Source organism: Thalassophryne amazonica, chromosome 3 (assembly GCF_902500255.1).
Source record: "Thalassophryne amazonica chromosome 3, fThaAma1.1, whole genome shotgun sequence".
NCBI lineage: Eukaryota > Metazoa > Chordata > Actinopteri > Batrachoidiformes > Batrachoididae > Thalassophryne > Thalassophryne amazonica.
This window is the reverse complement of record NC_047105.1, coordinates 94,946,454-94,963,041: the sequence shown is the minus strand read 5'-3', so window position 1 is coordinate 94,963,041 and position 16,588 is coordinate 94,946,454. Positions and strand designations below refer to the sequence as shown.

General features: G+C 39.0%; 1 protein-coding gene across 1 annotated transcript in view; it reads left to right on the top strand.

The window, feature by feature from the left end:
• Nucleotides 1-16,588, top strand: part of ptpra (protein tyrosine phosphatase receptor type A) — a 120,453-nt gene that overhangs the window by 85,855 nt on the left and 18,010 nt on the right. The window contains exons 10-16 of the mRNA XM_034167131.1: nt 39-75; nt 182-279; nt 735-854; nt 10,114-10,280; nt 10,368-10,503; nt 11,801-11,950; nt 12,113-12,206. Coding sequence (XP_034023022.1) covers nt 39-75; nt 182-279; nt 735-854; nt 10,114-10,280; nt 10,368-10,503; nt 11,801-11,950; nt 12,113-12,206 — 802 coding nt within the window. The remainder of the gene's footprint in view (nt 1-38; nt 76-181; nt 280-734; nt 855-10,113; nt 10,281-10,367; nt 10,504-11,800; nt 11,951-12,112; nt 12,207-16,588) is intronic.

The following is a 16,588-nucleotide window of genomic DNA, read 5'->3' as shown; positions in this document are numbered from 1 at the left end:
ACTGTGTCAGATCGTCTCCTGTTCTCTTTCTATTCCAGGGTTACCAAGAGAAAAATAAGTTTATTGCAGCTCAAGGTAAAGTTTTCACCCACATTTGCAGTAGGAAGAAGTGTGTATTTAAATGCAGGAAGAAATTACTTTATGATCCATTGTTGTCTATTTTTGTTTGTCTTCATCTCAGGACCGAAGGAAGAAACGGTCAATGACTTCTGGCGTATGATTTGGGAGCAAAACACTGCTACCATTGTCATGGTGACCAACCTAAAGGAAAGAAAAGAGGTATCGGAGCTGGAGAAGGGTGTTAAATTGTGCCCCAAGTCCTTAAATATGCTGTAGTTGAAAACAAATGCTGAATATAAACTCAAATAAAAAAGACATATAGCTTTAATTTCTTGGTATTTATTTTCAAATCTGGTTGAGTGGAGGAATTACAGCTTTTTCTTTTTTTAAGTCAACAAAAGTAATTGGACTAAAACAGCATGAATGTGGTCATTTTCAAGACCTGGATGCAAGTGCTTTGCTGCCTGAAGTCTTACACCCATCGACCCAATCAGACACCTGAAGATATCTCTTGAATAAGTGACAAAATATCATGAAGACAGATAAGCTGTCATACACTATAGAGTAAACCTTTCCTACTTTGATGTCTCAGAAACTTCATTGACATATGTGTAAATTCAGAGTATGGAGTAGATGTTTAAAATGTTTTTATCTGTCATTTTCTTTTTGTTCAGTGTAAGTGTGCACAGTACTGGCCGGACCAGGGCTGTTGGACATATGGAAACATTCGTGTGTCAGTAGAAGACACAATGGTGCTGGTGGACTACACCATCCGAAAGTTTTGCATTCAACAGGTATTAAAAGTTAAGCGAGCATGCATTCATTTAGATACCAGAACCTCCATGAGATTCTGTGAAAACAGTATGTCAGAGGTGAGCACTTTTATTTCTTGCAGGGTAATATATTGCTGACTAGTGGTGTTACAGTGCAGTATAGGGCTCATTATGTGCATGGTGTTCAACTGGAATGGTTGTTTTCATTTAAATGTAAAACCTCTCTCTCTCTCTCTCTCTCTCTCTCTCTCTCTCTCTCTCTATCTCTCTCTCTCCTCTCTCTCTCTCTCTCCTCTCTCTCTCTCTCTCTCTCTCTCTCTCTCTCTATATATATATATATATATATATATATATATATATATATATATATATATATATATATATATATATATATATATATATATATAACACACACACACAGCGAGGAAATAAGTATTTGAACACCCTGCGATTTTGCAAGTTCTCCCACTTAGAAATCATGGGTCTGAAATTTTCATCTTAGGTGCATGTCCACTGTGAGAGACATAATCTAAAAAAAATATCTGGAAATCACAATGTATGATTTTTTTTAATAATCTATTTGTATGTTATTGCTGCAAATAAGTATTTGAACACCTGTGAAAATCAATGTTAATATTTGGTACAGTAGCCTTTGTTTGCAGTTACAGAGGTCAAACGTTTCCTGTAGTTTTTCACCAGGTTTTCACAAACATCAGCAGGGATTTTGGTCCACTCCTCCATACAGATCTTCTCTAGATCTTTCAGGTTTGGAGTTTCAGCTTCCTCCGAAGATTTTCTGTTGAGTTCAGGTCTGGAGACTGGCCAGGTCACTCCAGGACCTTGAAATGCTTCTTACAGAGCCCCTCCTTAGTTGCCCTGGCTGTGTGTTTTGGGTCATTGTCATGCTGGAAGACCCAGCCATGACCCATCTTCAGTGCTCTTACTGAGGGAAGGAGGTTGTTTGCCAAAATCTCGCAATGCATGACCCCGTCCTTCTTCCCTTCAATACGGTGTAGTCGTGCTGTCCCCTTTGCAGAAGAGCACCCCCAGAGTATGATGTTTCCACCCCCATGCTTCACGGTTGGGATGGTTTTCTTGGGGTTGTTCTCATCCTCTAAACACGATAAGTGGAGTTGATTCCAAAAACCTCTATTCTGGTCTCATCCGACCAAATGACCTTCTCCCATGCCTCCTCTGGATCATCCAGATGGTCCCTGGTGAACTTCAAATGGGCCTGGACTTGTGCTGGCTTGAACAGGGGGACCTTGCAGCCCTGCAGGATTTTAAACCATGACAGCATCATGTGTTACTAATGTAATCTTTGTGACTGTGGTCCCAGCTCTCTTCAGGTCATTGACTAGGTCCTCCTGTGTAGTTCTGAGCTTTCTCAGAATCATCCTTACCCCACAAAGTGAGATCTTGCATGGAATCCCAGATCGAGGGAGATTAACAGTCATCTTGTGTTTCTTCCACTTTCTGATTCTGATAAATAATCATAACAGTTGTTGTCTTCTACCAAGCTGCTTGCCTGTTGTCCTGTTGTCCATCGCAGCCTTGTGCAGGTCATTTGTTTTGTCTCTGGTGTCCTTAGACAGCTCTTTGGTCTTGGCTATGGTGGACAGGCTGGAGTGTGATTGATTGAATGTGTGAACAAGTGTCTTTTATACAGGTAACAAGTTCAAACAGGTGCAATTAATACAGGTATAGAGTGCAGAATAAGAGGGCTTCTTAAAGAAAAATTAACAGGTCTGTGTGAGCCACAATTCTTGCTGGTTGGTAGGTGTTCAAATACTTATTTGCATCAGTAACATGCAAATAAATTATTTAAAAAAAATCATACATTGTGATTTCCAGATTTTTTTTTTTTTTTTTTTTGATTATGTCTCTAACAGTGGAATGCACCTAAGATGAAAATTTCAGACCCCTCCATGATTTCTAAGTGGGAGAACTGGCAAAACCGCAGGGTGTTCAAATACTTATTTTCCTCACTGTATATGTATATATATATATATATATGTGTGTATATATGTATATATATATATATATATATGTGTGTATATATGTATATATATATATATATATGTGTGTATATATGTATATATATATATATATATGTGTGTATATATGTATATATATATATATATGTGTGTATATATGTATATATATGTGTGTGTATATATATATATATATGTGTGTATATATATATATATATGTGTGTATATATATATATATATCGTTATCTTTGGCTGCTTTCAGTGATGCCGGTATTTGGTTAGACTCTTTCTCTCCGATTGTTCTGTCTGAGTTATTTTCATTAGTTACTTCATCCAAACCATCAACATGCTTATTAGACCCCATTCCTGCCAGGCTGCTCAAGGAAGTCCTACCATTATTTAATGCTTCAATCTTAAATATGATCAATCTATCTTTGTTAGTTGGTTATGTACCACGGGCCTTTAAGGTGGCAGTAATTAAACCATTACTTAAAAAGCCATCACTTGACCCAGCTATCTTAGCTAATTATAGGCCAATCTCCAACCTTCCTTTTCTCTCAAAGATTCTTGAGAGGGTAGTTGTAAAACAGCTAACTGATCACCTGCAGAGGAATGGTCTATTTGAAGAGTTTCAGTCAGGTTTTAGATTTCATCATAGTACAGAAACAGCATTAGTGAAGGTTACAAATGATCTTCTTATGGCTTCGGACAGTGGACTTATCTCTGTGCTTGTTCTGTTGGACCTCAGTGCTGCTTTTGATACTGTTGACCATAAAATTTTATTACAGAGATTAGAGCATGTCATAGGTATTAAAGGCATTGCGCTGCGGTGGTTTGAATCATATTTGTCTAATAGATTACAGTTTGTTCATGTAAATGGGGAATCTTCTTCACAGACTAAAGTTAATTATGGAGTTCCACAAGGTTCTGTGCTAGGACCAATTTTATTCACTTTATACATGCTTCCCTTGGGCAGTATTATTAGACGGTATTGCTTAAATTTTCATTGTTACGCAGATGATACCCAGCTTTATCTATCCATGAAGCCAGAGGATACGCACCAATTAGCTAAACTGCAGGATTGTCTTACAGACATAAAGACATGGATGACCTCTAATTTCCTGCTTTTAAACTCAGATAAAACTGAAGTTATTGTACTTGGCCCCACAAATCTTAGAAGCATGGTGTCTAACCAGATCGTTACTCTGGATGGCATTTCCCTGATCTCTAGTAATACTGTGAGAAATCTTGGAGTTATTTTTGATCAGGATATGTCATTCAAAGCGCATATTAAACAAATATGTAGGACTGCCTTTTTGCATTTACGCAATATCTCTAAAATCAGAAAGGTCTTGTCTCAGAGTGATGCTGAAAAACTAATTCATGCATTTGTTTCCTCTAGGCTGGACTATTGTAATTCATATTATCAGGTTGTCCTAAAAGTTCCCTAAAAAGCCTTCAGTTGGTTCAGAATGCTGCAGCTAGAGTACTGACGGGGACTAGCAGGAGAGAGCATATCTCACCCGTGTTGGCCTCCCTTCATTGGCTTCCTGTTAATGCTAGAATAGAATTTAAAATTCTTCTTCTTACTTATAAGGTTTTGAATAATCAGGTCCCATCTTATCTTAGGGACCTCATAGTACCATATTACCCCATTAGAGCGCTTCGCTCTCAGACTGCGGGCTTACTTGTAGTTCCTAGGGTTTGTAAGAGTAGAATGGGAGGCAGAGCCTTCAGCTTTCAGGCTCCTCTCCTGTGGAACCAGCTCCCAATTCAGATCAGGGAGACAGATACCCTCTCTACGTTTAAGATTAGGCTTAAAACTTTCCTTTTCGCTAAGGCTTATAGTTAGGGCTGGATCGGGTGACCCTGGACCATCCCTTGGTTATGTTGCTTTAGACGTAGACTGTGTTTCATAATTATTGTATGGCCTTGCCTTGCAATGTGGAGCGCCTTGGGGCAACTGTTTGTTGTGATTTGGCGCTATACAAGAAAAAAGTTGATTGATTGATTGATTGATATATGTATATGTGTGTATATATGTGTATATATATATATATATGTGTATATATATATATATATATATGTGTGTATATTTGTGTATATGTATGTATATGTGTGTATATATGTGTGTATATATGTGTATATGTGTGTATATGTATGTATATGTGTGTATATGTGCGTATATATGTATATATATGTGCGTATATATGTATATATATGTGCGTATATATGTATATATATATGTGCGTATATATGTGCGTATATATGTATATATATATGTGCGTGTATATATGTGCGTATAATGTGCGTGTATATATGTGCGTATATATGTATGTGTATATATGTGCGTATATGTGTATATGTGTGCGTATATGTGTATATGTGTGCGTGTATATATGTATATATACACTCAACAAAAATATAAACGCAACACTTTTGGTTTTGCTCCCATTCAGTATGAGATGAACTCAAAGATCTAAAACTTTTTCCACATACACAATATCACCATTTCCCTCAAATATTGTTCACAAACCAGTCTAAATCTGTGATAGTGAGCACTTCTCCTTTGCTGAGATAATCTATCCCACCTCACAGGTGTGCCATATCAAGATGCTGATTAGACACCATGATTAGTGCACAGGTGTGCCTTAGACTGCCCACAATAAAAGGCCACTCTGAAAGGTGCAGTTTTATCACACAGCACAATGCCACAGATGTCGCAATTTCTGCACAAACTGTCAGAAACCGTCTCAGGGAAGCTCATCTGCATGCTCGTCATCCTCATCGGGGTCTCGACCTGACTCCAGTTCGTCGTCGTAACCGACTTGAGTGGGCAAATGCTCACATTCGCTGGCGTTTGGCATGTTGGAGAGGTGTTCTCTTCATGGATGAATCCCGGTTCACACTGTCCAGGGCAGATGGCAGACAGCGTGTGTGGCGTCGTGTGGGTGAGCGGTTTTCTGATGTCAATGTTGTGGATCGAGTGGCCCATGGTGGCGGTGGGGTTATGGTATGGGCAGGCATCTGTTATGGACGAAGAACACAGGTCCATTTTATTGATGGCATTTTGAATGCACAGAGATACCGTGACGAGATCCTGAGACCCATTGTTGTGCCATACATCCAAGAAGATCACCTCATGTTGCAGCAGGATAATGCACGGCCCCATGTTGCAAGGATCTGTACACAATTCTTGGAAGTTGAAAATGTCCCAGTTCTTGCATGGCCGGCATACTCTCCGGACATGTCACCCATTTAGCATGTTTGGGATGCTCTGGACCGGCGTATACGACAGCGTGTACCAGTTCCTGCCAGTATCCAGCAACTTCGCACAGCCATTGAAGAGGAGTGGACCAACATTCCACAGGCCACAATTGACAACCTGATCAACTCTATGTGAAGGAGATGTGTTGCACTGCATGAGGCAAATGGTGGTCACACCAGATACTGACTGGTATCCCCCCCAATAAAACAAAACTGCACCTTTCAGAGTGGCCTTTTATTGTGGGCAGTCTAAGGCACACCTGTGCACTAATCATGGTGTCTAATCAGCATCTTGATATGGCACACCTGTGAGGTGGGATGGATTATCTCAGCAAAGGAGAAGTGCTCACTATCACAGATTTAGACTGGTTTGTGAACAATATTTGAGGGAGATGGTGATATTGTGTATGTGGAAAAAGTTTTAGATCTTTGAGTTCATCTCGTACAAAATGGGAGCAAAACCAAAAGTGTTGCGTTTATATTTTTGTTGAGTATGTATATATATGTATGTATATATATATATATATATATATATATATATTAGGGGTCCCACTGGCCCTTGAAATCCTTGAATGGGTCATTGAAAGAACTTAAATTTATATATTTGTGCAAGACAGAAATTGTTAATTTTTCTGCATACATTTTCTCTCATCTATGTCCTTGTTTATTTGGCCACCACACAGTAACGTTGGCCTTCATGCAGAATTCTATGGATTGACTCCAGTGTAGCAATCATTAATCAAGCACAGAAATGATAATTTTGATACCATAGTGACAACATTAAATAACATATTTTTCTGGACTTTCTGTGACTGGGAAAGAAGCCCTATACATGGAAAATATAATACAATTTTTTTTTTAAACATTTCATAACATTTTAAAAACATTTTTTAAAAACATTTCAAATCCGACGCCATGGTTCTCGACCGGAAAAAGGTGCTTTGCCCTCTTCAGGTCGGTGGAGTGTCCTTGCCTCAAGTGGAGGAGTTTAAGTATCTCGGGGTCTTGTTCACGAGTGAGGGATGGATGGAGCGTGAGATTGATAGACAGATCAGTGCAGCATCTGCAGTGATGCGGTCGCTGTATCGGACCGTCATGGTGAAGAGAGAGCTGAGTAGGGGGGCAAAGCTCTCAATTTACCGATCGATCTACGTTCCGATCCTCACCTATGGTCATGAGATTTGGCTCATGACCGAAAGAACGAGATTGCGAGTACAAGCGGCCGAGATGAGTTTCCTCCGCAGGGTGGCTGGGCGCTCCCTTAGAGATAGGGTGAGGAGCTCGGTCACTCGGGAGGAGCTCGGAGTCAAGCCGCTGCTCCTCCACGTCGAAAGGAGTCAGTTGAGGTGGCTCGGGCATCTTTTCCGGATGCCCCCTGGACGCCTCGCTGCAGAGGTGTTCCGGGCACGTCCCATTGGGAGGAGGCCCCGGGGAAGACCCAGGACACGCTGGAGGGACTACATCTCTCGGCTGGCTTGGGAACCCCTTGGAGTTCCCTCGGACTGGGGGAGATTTGTGTGGATCAAGAGGTCTGGGCAGCTTTGCTTGAGCTGCTGCCCCCGCGACCCGACTCCGGATAAAGTGGAAGAAAATGGATGGATGGATGGATGGATGGATGGACATTTCAGCTACTGAAAAAAGTCACACGACTGCTTTCATTTACAAAAAGTCACTTTTCTGCTCTTGCTTTTCCAAATGTTCCTCAACCACACAGAATCTGGATTCTGAAAGTAATCCATCAAAGGAAAAGTTGATGATGAGTTTATATGTACAACCCCAAATCAGATGTTGGGAGGATATAGAAAATGCAAATAAAAAAAAAAAAAAAATATATATATATATATATATATATATATATATATATATATATAACATAATGCTAAAATATCCTTGGCCGTATGACCATAAAAACTAAGAAACGGAATCTTTTGACCACTTAAAATAGGTCAAGGTTACCCATCTTTGAACTTGTGCAAGGTCTGTGTCCCAAGAATGCTCCCTTTGTATTTGAAGACCCTGGCAGTAGTATGACTGGACTTATGCTAAGCACAGACAGACAGACAGATGGATGGACGCAAAGTCTTCGCAATAACCAATGGCCATATTTCGGCCTCTGGAAAACATCCAACGACCCATACCCAGGATAGTTCAAGTTTTATGTGGTCAGCTTCATTTCATTTCTTAATATACATCCATTCCTGTATTTAAGACCTGCAACAAATTCCAGAAAAAATTGGGATAGGGCAATTTATTCTATATGTAAGGATTAAATCATAACTTTTATAGCCAGTTTTTATTGAGACAAGTCGGGATTGAGTGACTGTGCTGGAAGGAGACAAGTGAGGAAAGTCAACTTGAAAACTCTGAAGGAATTACCGAAACTGTGCATAGTGCAATGTTTCTGTTGAATCACCATTTATATAGCTTCATTGTGAAGTGGTATAGAGGAAGATTTTCTTAAAACAGGCATGCAAAATTTCAGCTGCAGTTTGCAAGTAGGTACATAGGAAACCCAAGCCTAGATTTGTTCTGTTTTACAATCCTTCTCTATTCCACTCCAACATGAAGCTGTTTTTCTCCACTGAAATCCATGGAAGGAGTTACGTTGCTCAACTTTTAAATAAGTCCTAGTTTCAATTGCTCTACTTACACCGTACATTGTTTTGCTGTGTTGTGTTTGAGAAAGCAAGAGACCACCATCTCAACTTTCCCTTTAACAGCACTGTTGTGAAGTAAATTCTGTATAGGCCCTGTGCTGGTGCTTTTCTCTGAATTTTGTAGTGTGAAGCGGATGAGAGTCAGTGACTCTCCCTGGACAGGATGTCAGTCCAACCCCAGGTTACTTGCCCAGGCAAGGCTCGTCCACATTTACATTTAGATGGACTGGGACAGTGCATATTAAGTGTCTTGTCCCAAGACAGAAGGCCATTAAGACATATTCACAAATTCAAGCCTCTCACTTCAGTTGTTGTGCCTGAAATGCACATTTTGGTATCCCTTCATTGGCTTCCTGTCTCGTTGAGGTCAGATTTTAAGGTGCTGTTACTGGCCTATAAAATTGTTCATGGACTGGCACCTCCCTAACTGGCTGACATGGTTAAGCCCTACGTACCGGCTCGGGCCTTGCATTCACAGGGTGCAGGACTGCTGTGTGTTCCTAGGGTGAAAAAAGTCTGTGGGTCACAGAGCCTTTTCTTATTGTGCCCCGGCTCTGTGAAACAATCTCCCTGCACGGATATGTCAGTCAGACTATGTGGAAATTTTTAAGTCCAGATTAAAGACTCATCTTTTTACCCTGTTTTATCTGTAGTATTTTATGTGATTGCATGTTTTCTTTTATTCTTTTTATTTTTTTATGTTTTTATTCTTTTATTGTGTGTGTGTTTTTCTTAATCTTTTAAAGCACCTTGAGGTGACCACGTCGTGAGTTGGTGCTATATAAATTAATAAAGTTTGAATTTGAACTTATTTGCCTGAACTTCCAATATTTTTGCAGGTATTTTGCAAAATTTGTAAATCTACCTAAGTTTGCTCTCTCTACTTGAACTGCTGCCACATTTGTTCCTTAAATATGAGCGAATTTAACCCTCAAAGTCCTTGAATATAATGTTGAACAAGGTGTGCGAACCCTGATATGTCTAATTTTTAGTCAAAATATCTTATCTACGCTTAATATAAGACACCCCAACCTAATAAGTAAAATTTCAACCACATGTAAGGACTTGTTTTTTTGATAATGCATCTTACAAATATTTTGTGAAAGAGCTTTCTAAACAGCTTGTTTTGAGTCATAAGTTTTTTCAGCTTCTTATTCTTATTAATTTATTTTTAATCCTTAAATGTTAAAAATGTTTTGTTTTCATGTTTTAAAAAAATCTGCCAGTATAACACTGTCATTATGCCTTGGCAGGTTTGTGTATGGGTTGCTATTTAAACATAGATTTAGTGGAATACATAAATGCCCAAACGCCAGTCCTCATCTCGTAGTTTGGAGTATGATGTGGTTTTTGTCTCCCCAGGTGGGTGATGTTTCTGGGAAGAAGCCACAGAGACTTGTTACTCAGTTCCACTTCACAAGCTGGCCTGATTTTGGGGTGCCTTTCACCCCCATTGGAATGCTCAAGTTTCTTAAGAAAGTCAAGACCTGCAACCCGCAGTATGCCGGACCAATTGTGGTCCATTGCAGGTAAATATGTTGGACTTCTTAGTGATAGTCTCTTTGTTTTTGTCATATGGTGTTTTTGTTGTTACATTTTTCTCTCCTTCATTTCAGTGCGGGTGTGGGGCGGACAGGCACCTTCATTGTGATTGATGCCATGTTGGACATGATGATCGCTGAGAGGAAGGTGGATGTGTTCGGCTTTGTCACAAGGATCAGAGCTCAACGCTGTCAGATGGTTCAGACTGATGTAGGTTAATTTTTAACATGCTGCTACCACTAGGGCAGACAGCTAAAAATGAATTCTGTTTTGCCGTAGGCTTAGCTATTCCCGATGAAACCCAAGTCAGTACCTGTCTGTACTTGAGGCTATGATTTGGTCTGTCACAATAATTACTATATTGACTTATTTTGATTATACGATATACTGTATGAGCATGACCTCAATCATTTGTGACATTGATATTGGCTGTTGTGTTTACACACGTTTGCTTAAATAAGAATGTCATAAATTTGACGCCAGAATAGTCAACTTGCTTACTCGATGGAATAAGGAATTGAGCTTGTGCAAATATGGTGCATACATTTAATTCCCAGTCACATTACCTGTTTGTGTCCTTGGTCAAGACACTTTTTGTGTATTGTCCCAGTCCACCAGCTGTAAATGGGTAGTAGCCTTGGCTGGGGAAGTAACCTTGGACAAAGTGACACGCAGGGGCACATTTTGCTGTCATTTTGGGCTGCAGTGTTGCTGCTGCTGTTGCCTCCTCTTGTGTTGGAATTTCACAGTAACTATGGCTCAGACCACTCCACCGCACATAAATACACACAGGGAGTGACGGTGGAGCTAATATGTTATTTGATGTTGATAGGTGTTTTTCTAGATAACTGCATAAGTACAAATATACCTGAAAATGGCGCTGCACAACTTTTCTGTTGTGGGAACATTTTTGTTTTAAATTGTGAGAGATTAACGCCTTTTAACAGGAACAAACCAGTATGTTGAGTGTCTGTCCCTTTTTTTTATTTAGGTGCAGTTTTTGTTAAGGGAGCTTGAGAATCTCTTTTTTTAGTTGTTTATTTGTAATTTTTTGATATTGGATTTTTTTCCCCTTCCATATTCCAGTTTCAATTTCTGGATATTCTTAAGAATTGAAACGTCATTAAACCTCCTAAAGATGATGATGATGTCATTTCTCTAAATTCTTGTTGTGACAATATATCATCCTACAAAAATAATAACTGTGGCAAAAGGTAAGTCCTATATAGGCCATGAGGCCCATTGCTACCAAGAGGAAGAGTCTAAGATTCCCCTGGGTGGGACGCCAACCCGACACAGGTTACTTTCCAAAATGAGGCTGGTACCCATTTACAACTGGGTGGACCTAGATAATGTAGATTAAGTGTCTTGTCCAAGAACACAGACATGCAGTGTGACACTGACAGGCCTAGCTATGATTTGATTGAATCAGTCATATTTAGAACATATTTATATTGTTTTATTCTCCCCTTTACACTTCTCCTCCCTTCCTCTCTCTCACCCCCAGATGCAGTACGTATTCATCTTTCAGGCACTGTTGGAGCACTACCTGTACGGTGACACAGAGCTGGAGGTGACATCTTTGGAGTCTCACCTGGCCAAGCTTTATGCCCTCTCACCTGGAGCTGGCTGCAGTGGATTGGAGGCAGAATTCAAGGTTTGTGTGCATGTGGGTGCATGTAATATGGCAATATGTTGTTGGATTACAACAAATCAAACGTTCCAGATTTTTTACCTTTGAAGGCTCTTACCCAAAATAAGATATTTTAAATGTATTTTTCACAGCATTAACAGAGCAGTGTTATCTTGTAACTTTTAGAAACTGACATCCATCAAGATTCAGAATGACAAGATGAGAACAGGCAACCTGCCGGCCAACATGAAGAAGAACAGAGTCCTACAGATCATTCCATGTGAGTGGCACAGATGTTTACACTTGAGGTTGCTCTTTTGCCTAGTGTTGAAGTCCTGCACAGTAAATTTTGCAGAGTAAAATATACTCTGCCAGGATAATATTTGGTCCCAGTCCAAATAAAGTTAAATAGAATCTATTATAGAGTGAAATCAACTCTACCATCTTGTCAAATCAAGTTTTTCCAACTCCAGCATGATAGTGTTGATTTTACACCTTGATAGAGTATATTTAACTCTATTTGGACTGGGACCAAATATAGTCCTGGCAGAGTACATTTTACTATGTAAAATTTACTGTATGTGCAAATAAAATTTACTGTATGTGCAAATATCTAAAGCATCCCCATTTTTCTTGTTTTTAGCATTTATGTAAAACATCAAATTTGACATTTCTATATGTTACTTTTGAAAAGTATAATGGTACCAGATAATTTTCTCTTTTAGTAAAGAAAGTAGTACAGTATACCAATTAAAGTAAGATGTTTTCCTATGAAGAAAAACGGTTAGCGTATTTTTCAGCGTATGAGTTGCACCTTTAAAAAAAAAAAAATACCACTTGAAGAGGAAAAATCCAACAATAATGGCCTTTATCTTCTGTGCCTTAATGGCAAGCAACACTCTGTCACCGACTTTTTCCACACCATTCTTGGTGTAGGACGCCATGTATACTCTGGGAATTTTGCACTCAGGAACACTTGTAGGCACTTGCGCATTCTGTTCATGAGTATTACTTAATTCAGAGCAGTAATCCATATTGCAAAGTGTCAGTCTTTTGAGGGGGAAGTGTTTGATAAAAAAAAAAAAATCATTACTTGCATGTTTGTTCAGTCATAATGGTGGTAAAGTTGGAATTCTCCATCAACCCTCCAACGAATTTTGCCATATAGCCGAAAATGTTGCCACTTATATCTGCTTTCTCCAGTGTGATTAACTGAATATAATTCCGTCTTTATTTTATGCTCCAATCACTGAAAAATTCAAGAGCAGTCCAATTTGTAAAGATGAACAAATGTAGTTATTTTCTCTGAGGAACGTGAGACTGAAAAGTATAGGGCCACTAAGCATTTTAAGATTTAAGGCATGAAAAGAATTTTCTTTGGCACCATTATAATTTTATTTATTAGTCTTTGAGTAGGGGGTTCATAATATGACATTACCAGTACAATCAAAATTCACACTGTCGAGAAAAAAAATTATAAAAATGATAAAGAACAGACTGACTTGAACTACTTACTGCAGCGATGGTAGAGACCCACGCAGTCTATGACAGTGACATCATAGATCACATGGGGGCTTCCCAGAATTGCATAAGGGATTCTGGGAAGGACAAGGTGATAGCCAATCACAGTAGAAAGGCACCATGATGTCACTGGCTGGTCTCTCTGGCTGCTAATCCAACATGGCCGAAAAGGCTCTAAAACTGAGGCCTTGCTGTGTAAATTGAACATGTTTCTCAAATATATTTAAAAACTAGAAGCACTCGGAGAGCGCAAACCTCTGCGAAGGCCATACAGTCACTGAGGTCACATGGAACACCCTTTGGCAAAGAGACTTATTCCACGTCGTTTCAGGCATCTACCATCATGTTTCAGATTCAGTGGTTAAACCCTTAGATCTTCAGCAGATGTATTTATTTAAGAGAAACTGCATGAACTACCCTTTTTTTTTTCTCCCTAATAAGTTTATTCAATGAGGAGAAACAAATGCTAAATTATTGTTGTGTCGTAACTTAATTTTTGTTCAGCCTTTTTGACCCGTCTTCATGAAGTTAGATGCAAAAATGTTGAAATTGGCCCTATCCTACAATGATAAAAAAACCTTAAAAAAAATTACTGGATCCGGATCGTGTTCCAGATCATTACCAAAATTTTATGACTTCTAAGTTAGGCCAAGATACACCCCTGGTAAAAATTTCATTGAAATCCCTTGAAGTTTTTTTGATTAATCCTGCTAACAAACCAACCAACCAACAAACAAACGGACGCGACTGAAAAGATAACCTCTTTGGCACAGTAGTGTTCAGAATAATAGTAGTGCTATGTGACTAAAAAGATTAATCCAGGCTTTGAGTATATTTCGTATTGTTACATGGGAAACAAGGTACCAGTAGATTCTCAAAAATCCAACAAGACCAAGCATTCATGATATGCACACTCTTAAGGCTATGAAATTGGGCTATTAGTAAAAAAAAAAAAAGTAGAAAAGGGGGTGTTCACAATAATAATAGTGTGGCATTCAGTCAGTGAGTTTGTCAATTTTGTGGAACAAACAGGTGTGAATCAGGTGTCCCCTATTTAAGGATGAAGCCAGCACCTGTTGAACATGCTTTTCTCTTTGAAAGCCTGAGGAAAATGGGATGTTCAAGACATTGTTCAGAAGAACAGCGTAGTTTGATTAAAAAGTTGATTGGAGAGGGGAAAATGTATACGCAGGTGCAAAAATTATAGGCTGTTCATCTACATTGATCTCCAATGCTTTAAAATGGACAAAACAAACCAGAGACGCGTGGAAGAAAACGGAAAACAGCCATTAAAATGGATAGAAGAATAACCAGAATGGCAAAGGCTCACCCATTGATCAGCTCCAGGATGATCAAAGACGGTCTGGAGTTACCTGTAAGTGCTGTGACAGTTAGAAGATGCCTGTGTGAAGCTAATTTATTTGCAAGAATCCCCCGCAAATTCCCTCTGTTAAATAAAAGACGTGCAGAAGAGGTTACAATTTGCCAAAGAACACATCAACTGGCCTAAAGAGAAATGGAGGAATATTTTGTGGACTGATGAGAGTAAAATTGTCCTTTTTGGGTCCAAGGACCGCAGACGGTTTGTGAGACGACCCCCAAACTCTGAATTCAAGCCACAGTTCACAGTGAAGACAGTGAAACATGGTGGTGCAAGCATCATGATATGGGCATGTTTCTCCTACTATGGTGTTGAGCCTATATATCACATACCAGGTATCATGGATCACTTTGGATATGTCAAAATACTTGAAGAGGTCATGTTGCCTTATGCTGAAGAGGACATGCCCTTGAAATAGGTGTTTCAACAAGACAATGACCCCAAGCACACTAGTAAAAATCTTGGTTCCAAACCAACAAAATTAATGCCTCGCAGATGTGAAGAAATCATGAAAAACTGTGGTTATACAACTAAATACTAGTTTAGTGATTCACTGGATTGCTAAAAAAGCAGTTTGAACATAATAGTTTTGAGTTTGTAGCATCAACAGCAGATGCTGCTATTATTGTGAATGCCCCTTTTGTACTTTCTTTTACTAATAGCCCAATTTCATAGCCTTAAGAGTGTGCATATCATGAATGCTTGGTCTTGTTGGATTTGTGAGAATCTACTGAATCTACTGGTACCTTGTTTCCCATGTAACAATAAGAAATATACTCAAAACCTGGATTAATCTTTTTAGTCACATAGCACTACTATTATTCTGAACACTACTGTAACTAGTGAGAAATAGACACTTCTAAAACTAAAAACACTGTTGTTGTAACCACATAACACCTCTGAAGTTATTTACAAGACAGCTCATGGACATCAGCGTGCACACTAAATGTAACTTCAGGTCTTTTCAAAATACACATGCACGCCTCCTGTAGAGGATACTAAAAATAGTGATTGACGTTTTCTGGGAATTCCCAGAAATGACTTATGTGGTGAACATTTCCGGGTTATTTTTGATAGCATACGTCAGAATCCATTAATGGTCCACACCCAAACAGTTAATGGCGGTAATGTGCCTGTGCCGTGTTGGTTTGCAAACCGCTAATAAACTCGAAAGAAGAAGGGTTATTTATTTATTTTATTTTATTTATTTTTTTTGGCCCACAACGTATTTAGCCTGTGGTCTGTCTTCAAGATGTTTGTATTTGTAAAATTGTTTGTAAACATTTCTGATGAGACGTCACAATGGATATTAAGCGTCACGTTTTCACTCCCTGATCCGTGACTGAAGGATAAATGTAAAGCGTTGCTGCTGCTCAACCACACAGCAGCGAATGACAGACCCTGTTACAGATTTTAAATTGAGCTCTGCATCATGTTGAAACTACAAAACAAATGGATGAAACGTGCTGGGGCTGGTTTGACCAAAAGGACCAAAACGCTGACCAGACGTTTTTTAATCATCATTTATACGTAAGCATATATATATATATATATATATATATATATATATATATATATACTCAACTAAAATATAAACACAACACTTTTGGTTTTGCTCCCATTTTGTATGAGATGAACTCAAAGATGTAAAACTTTTTCCACATACACAATATCACCATTTCCCTCAAATATTGTTCACAAACCAGTCTAAATCTGTGATAGTGAGTACTTCTCCTTTGCTGAGATAATCCATCCCACCT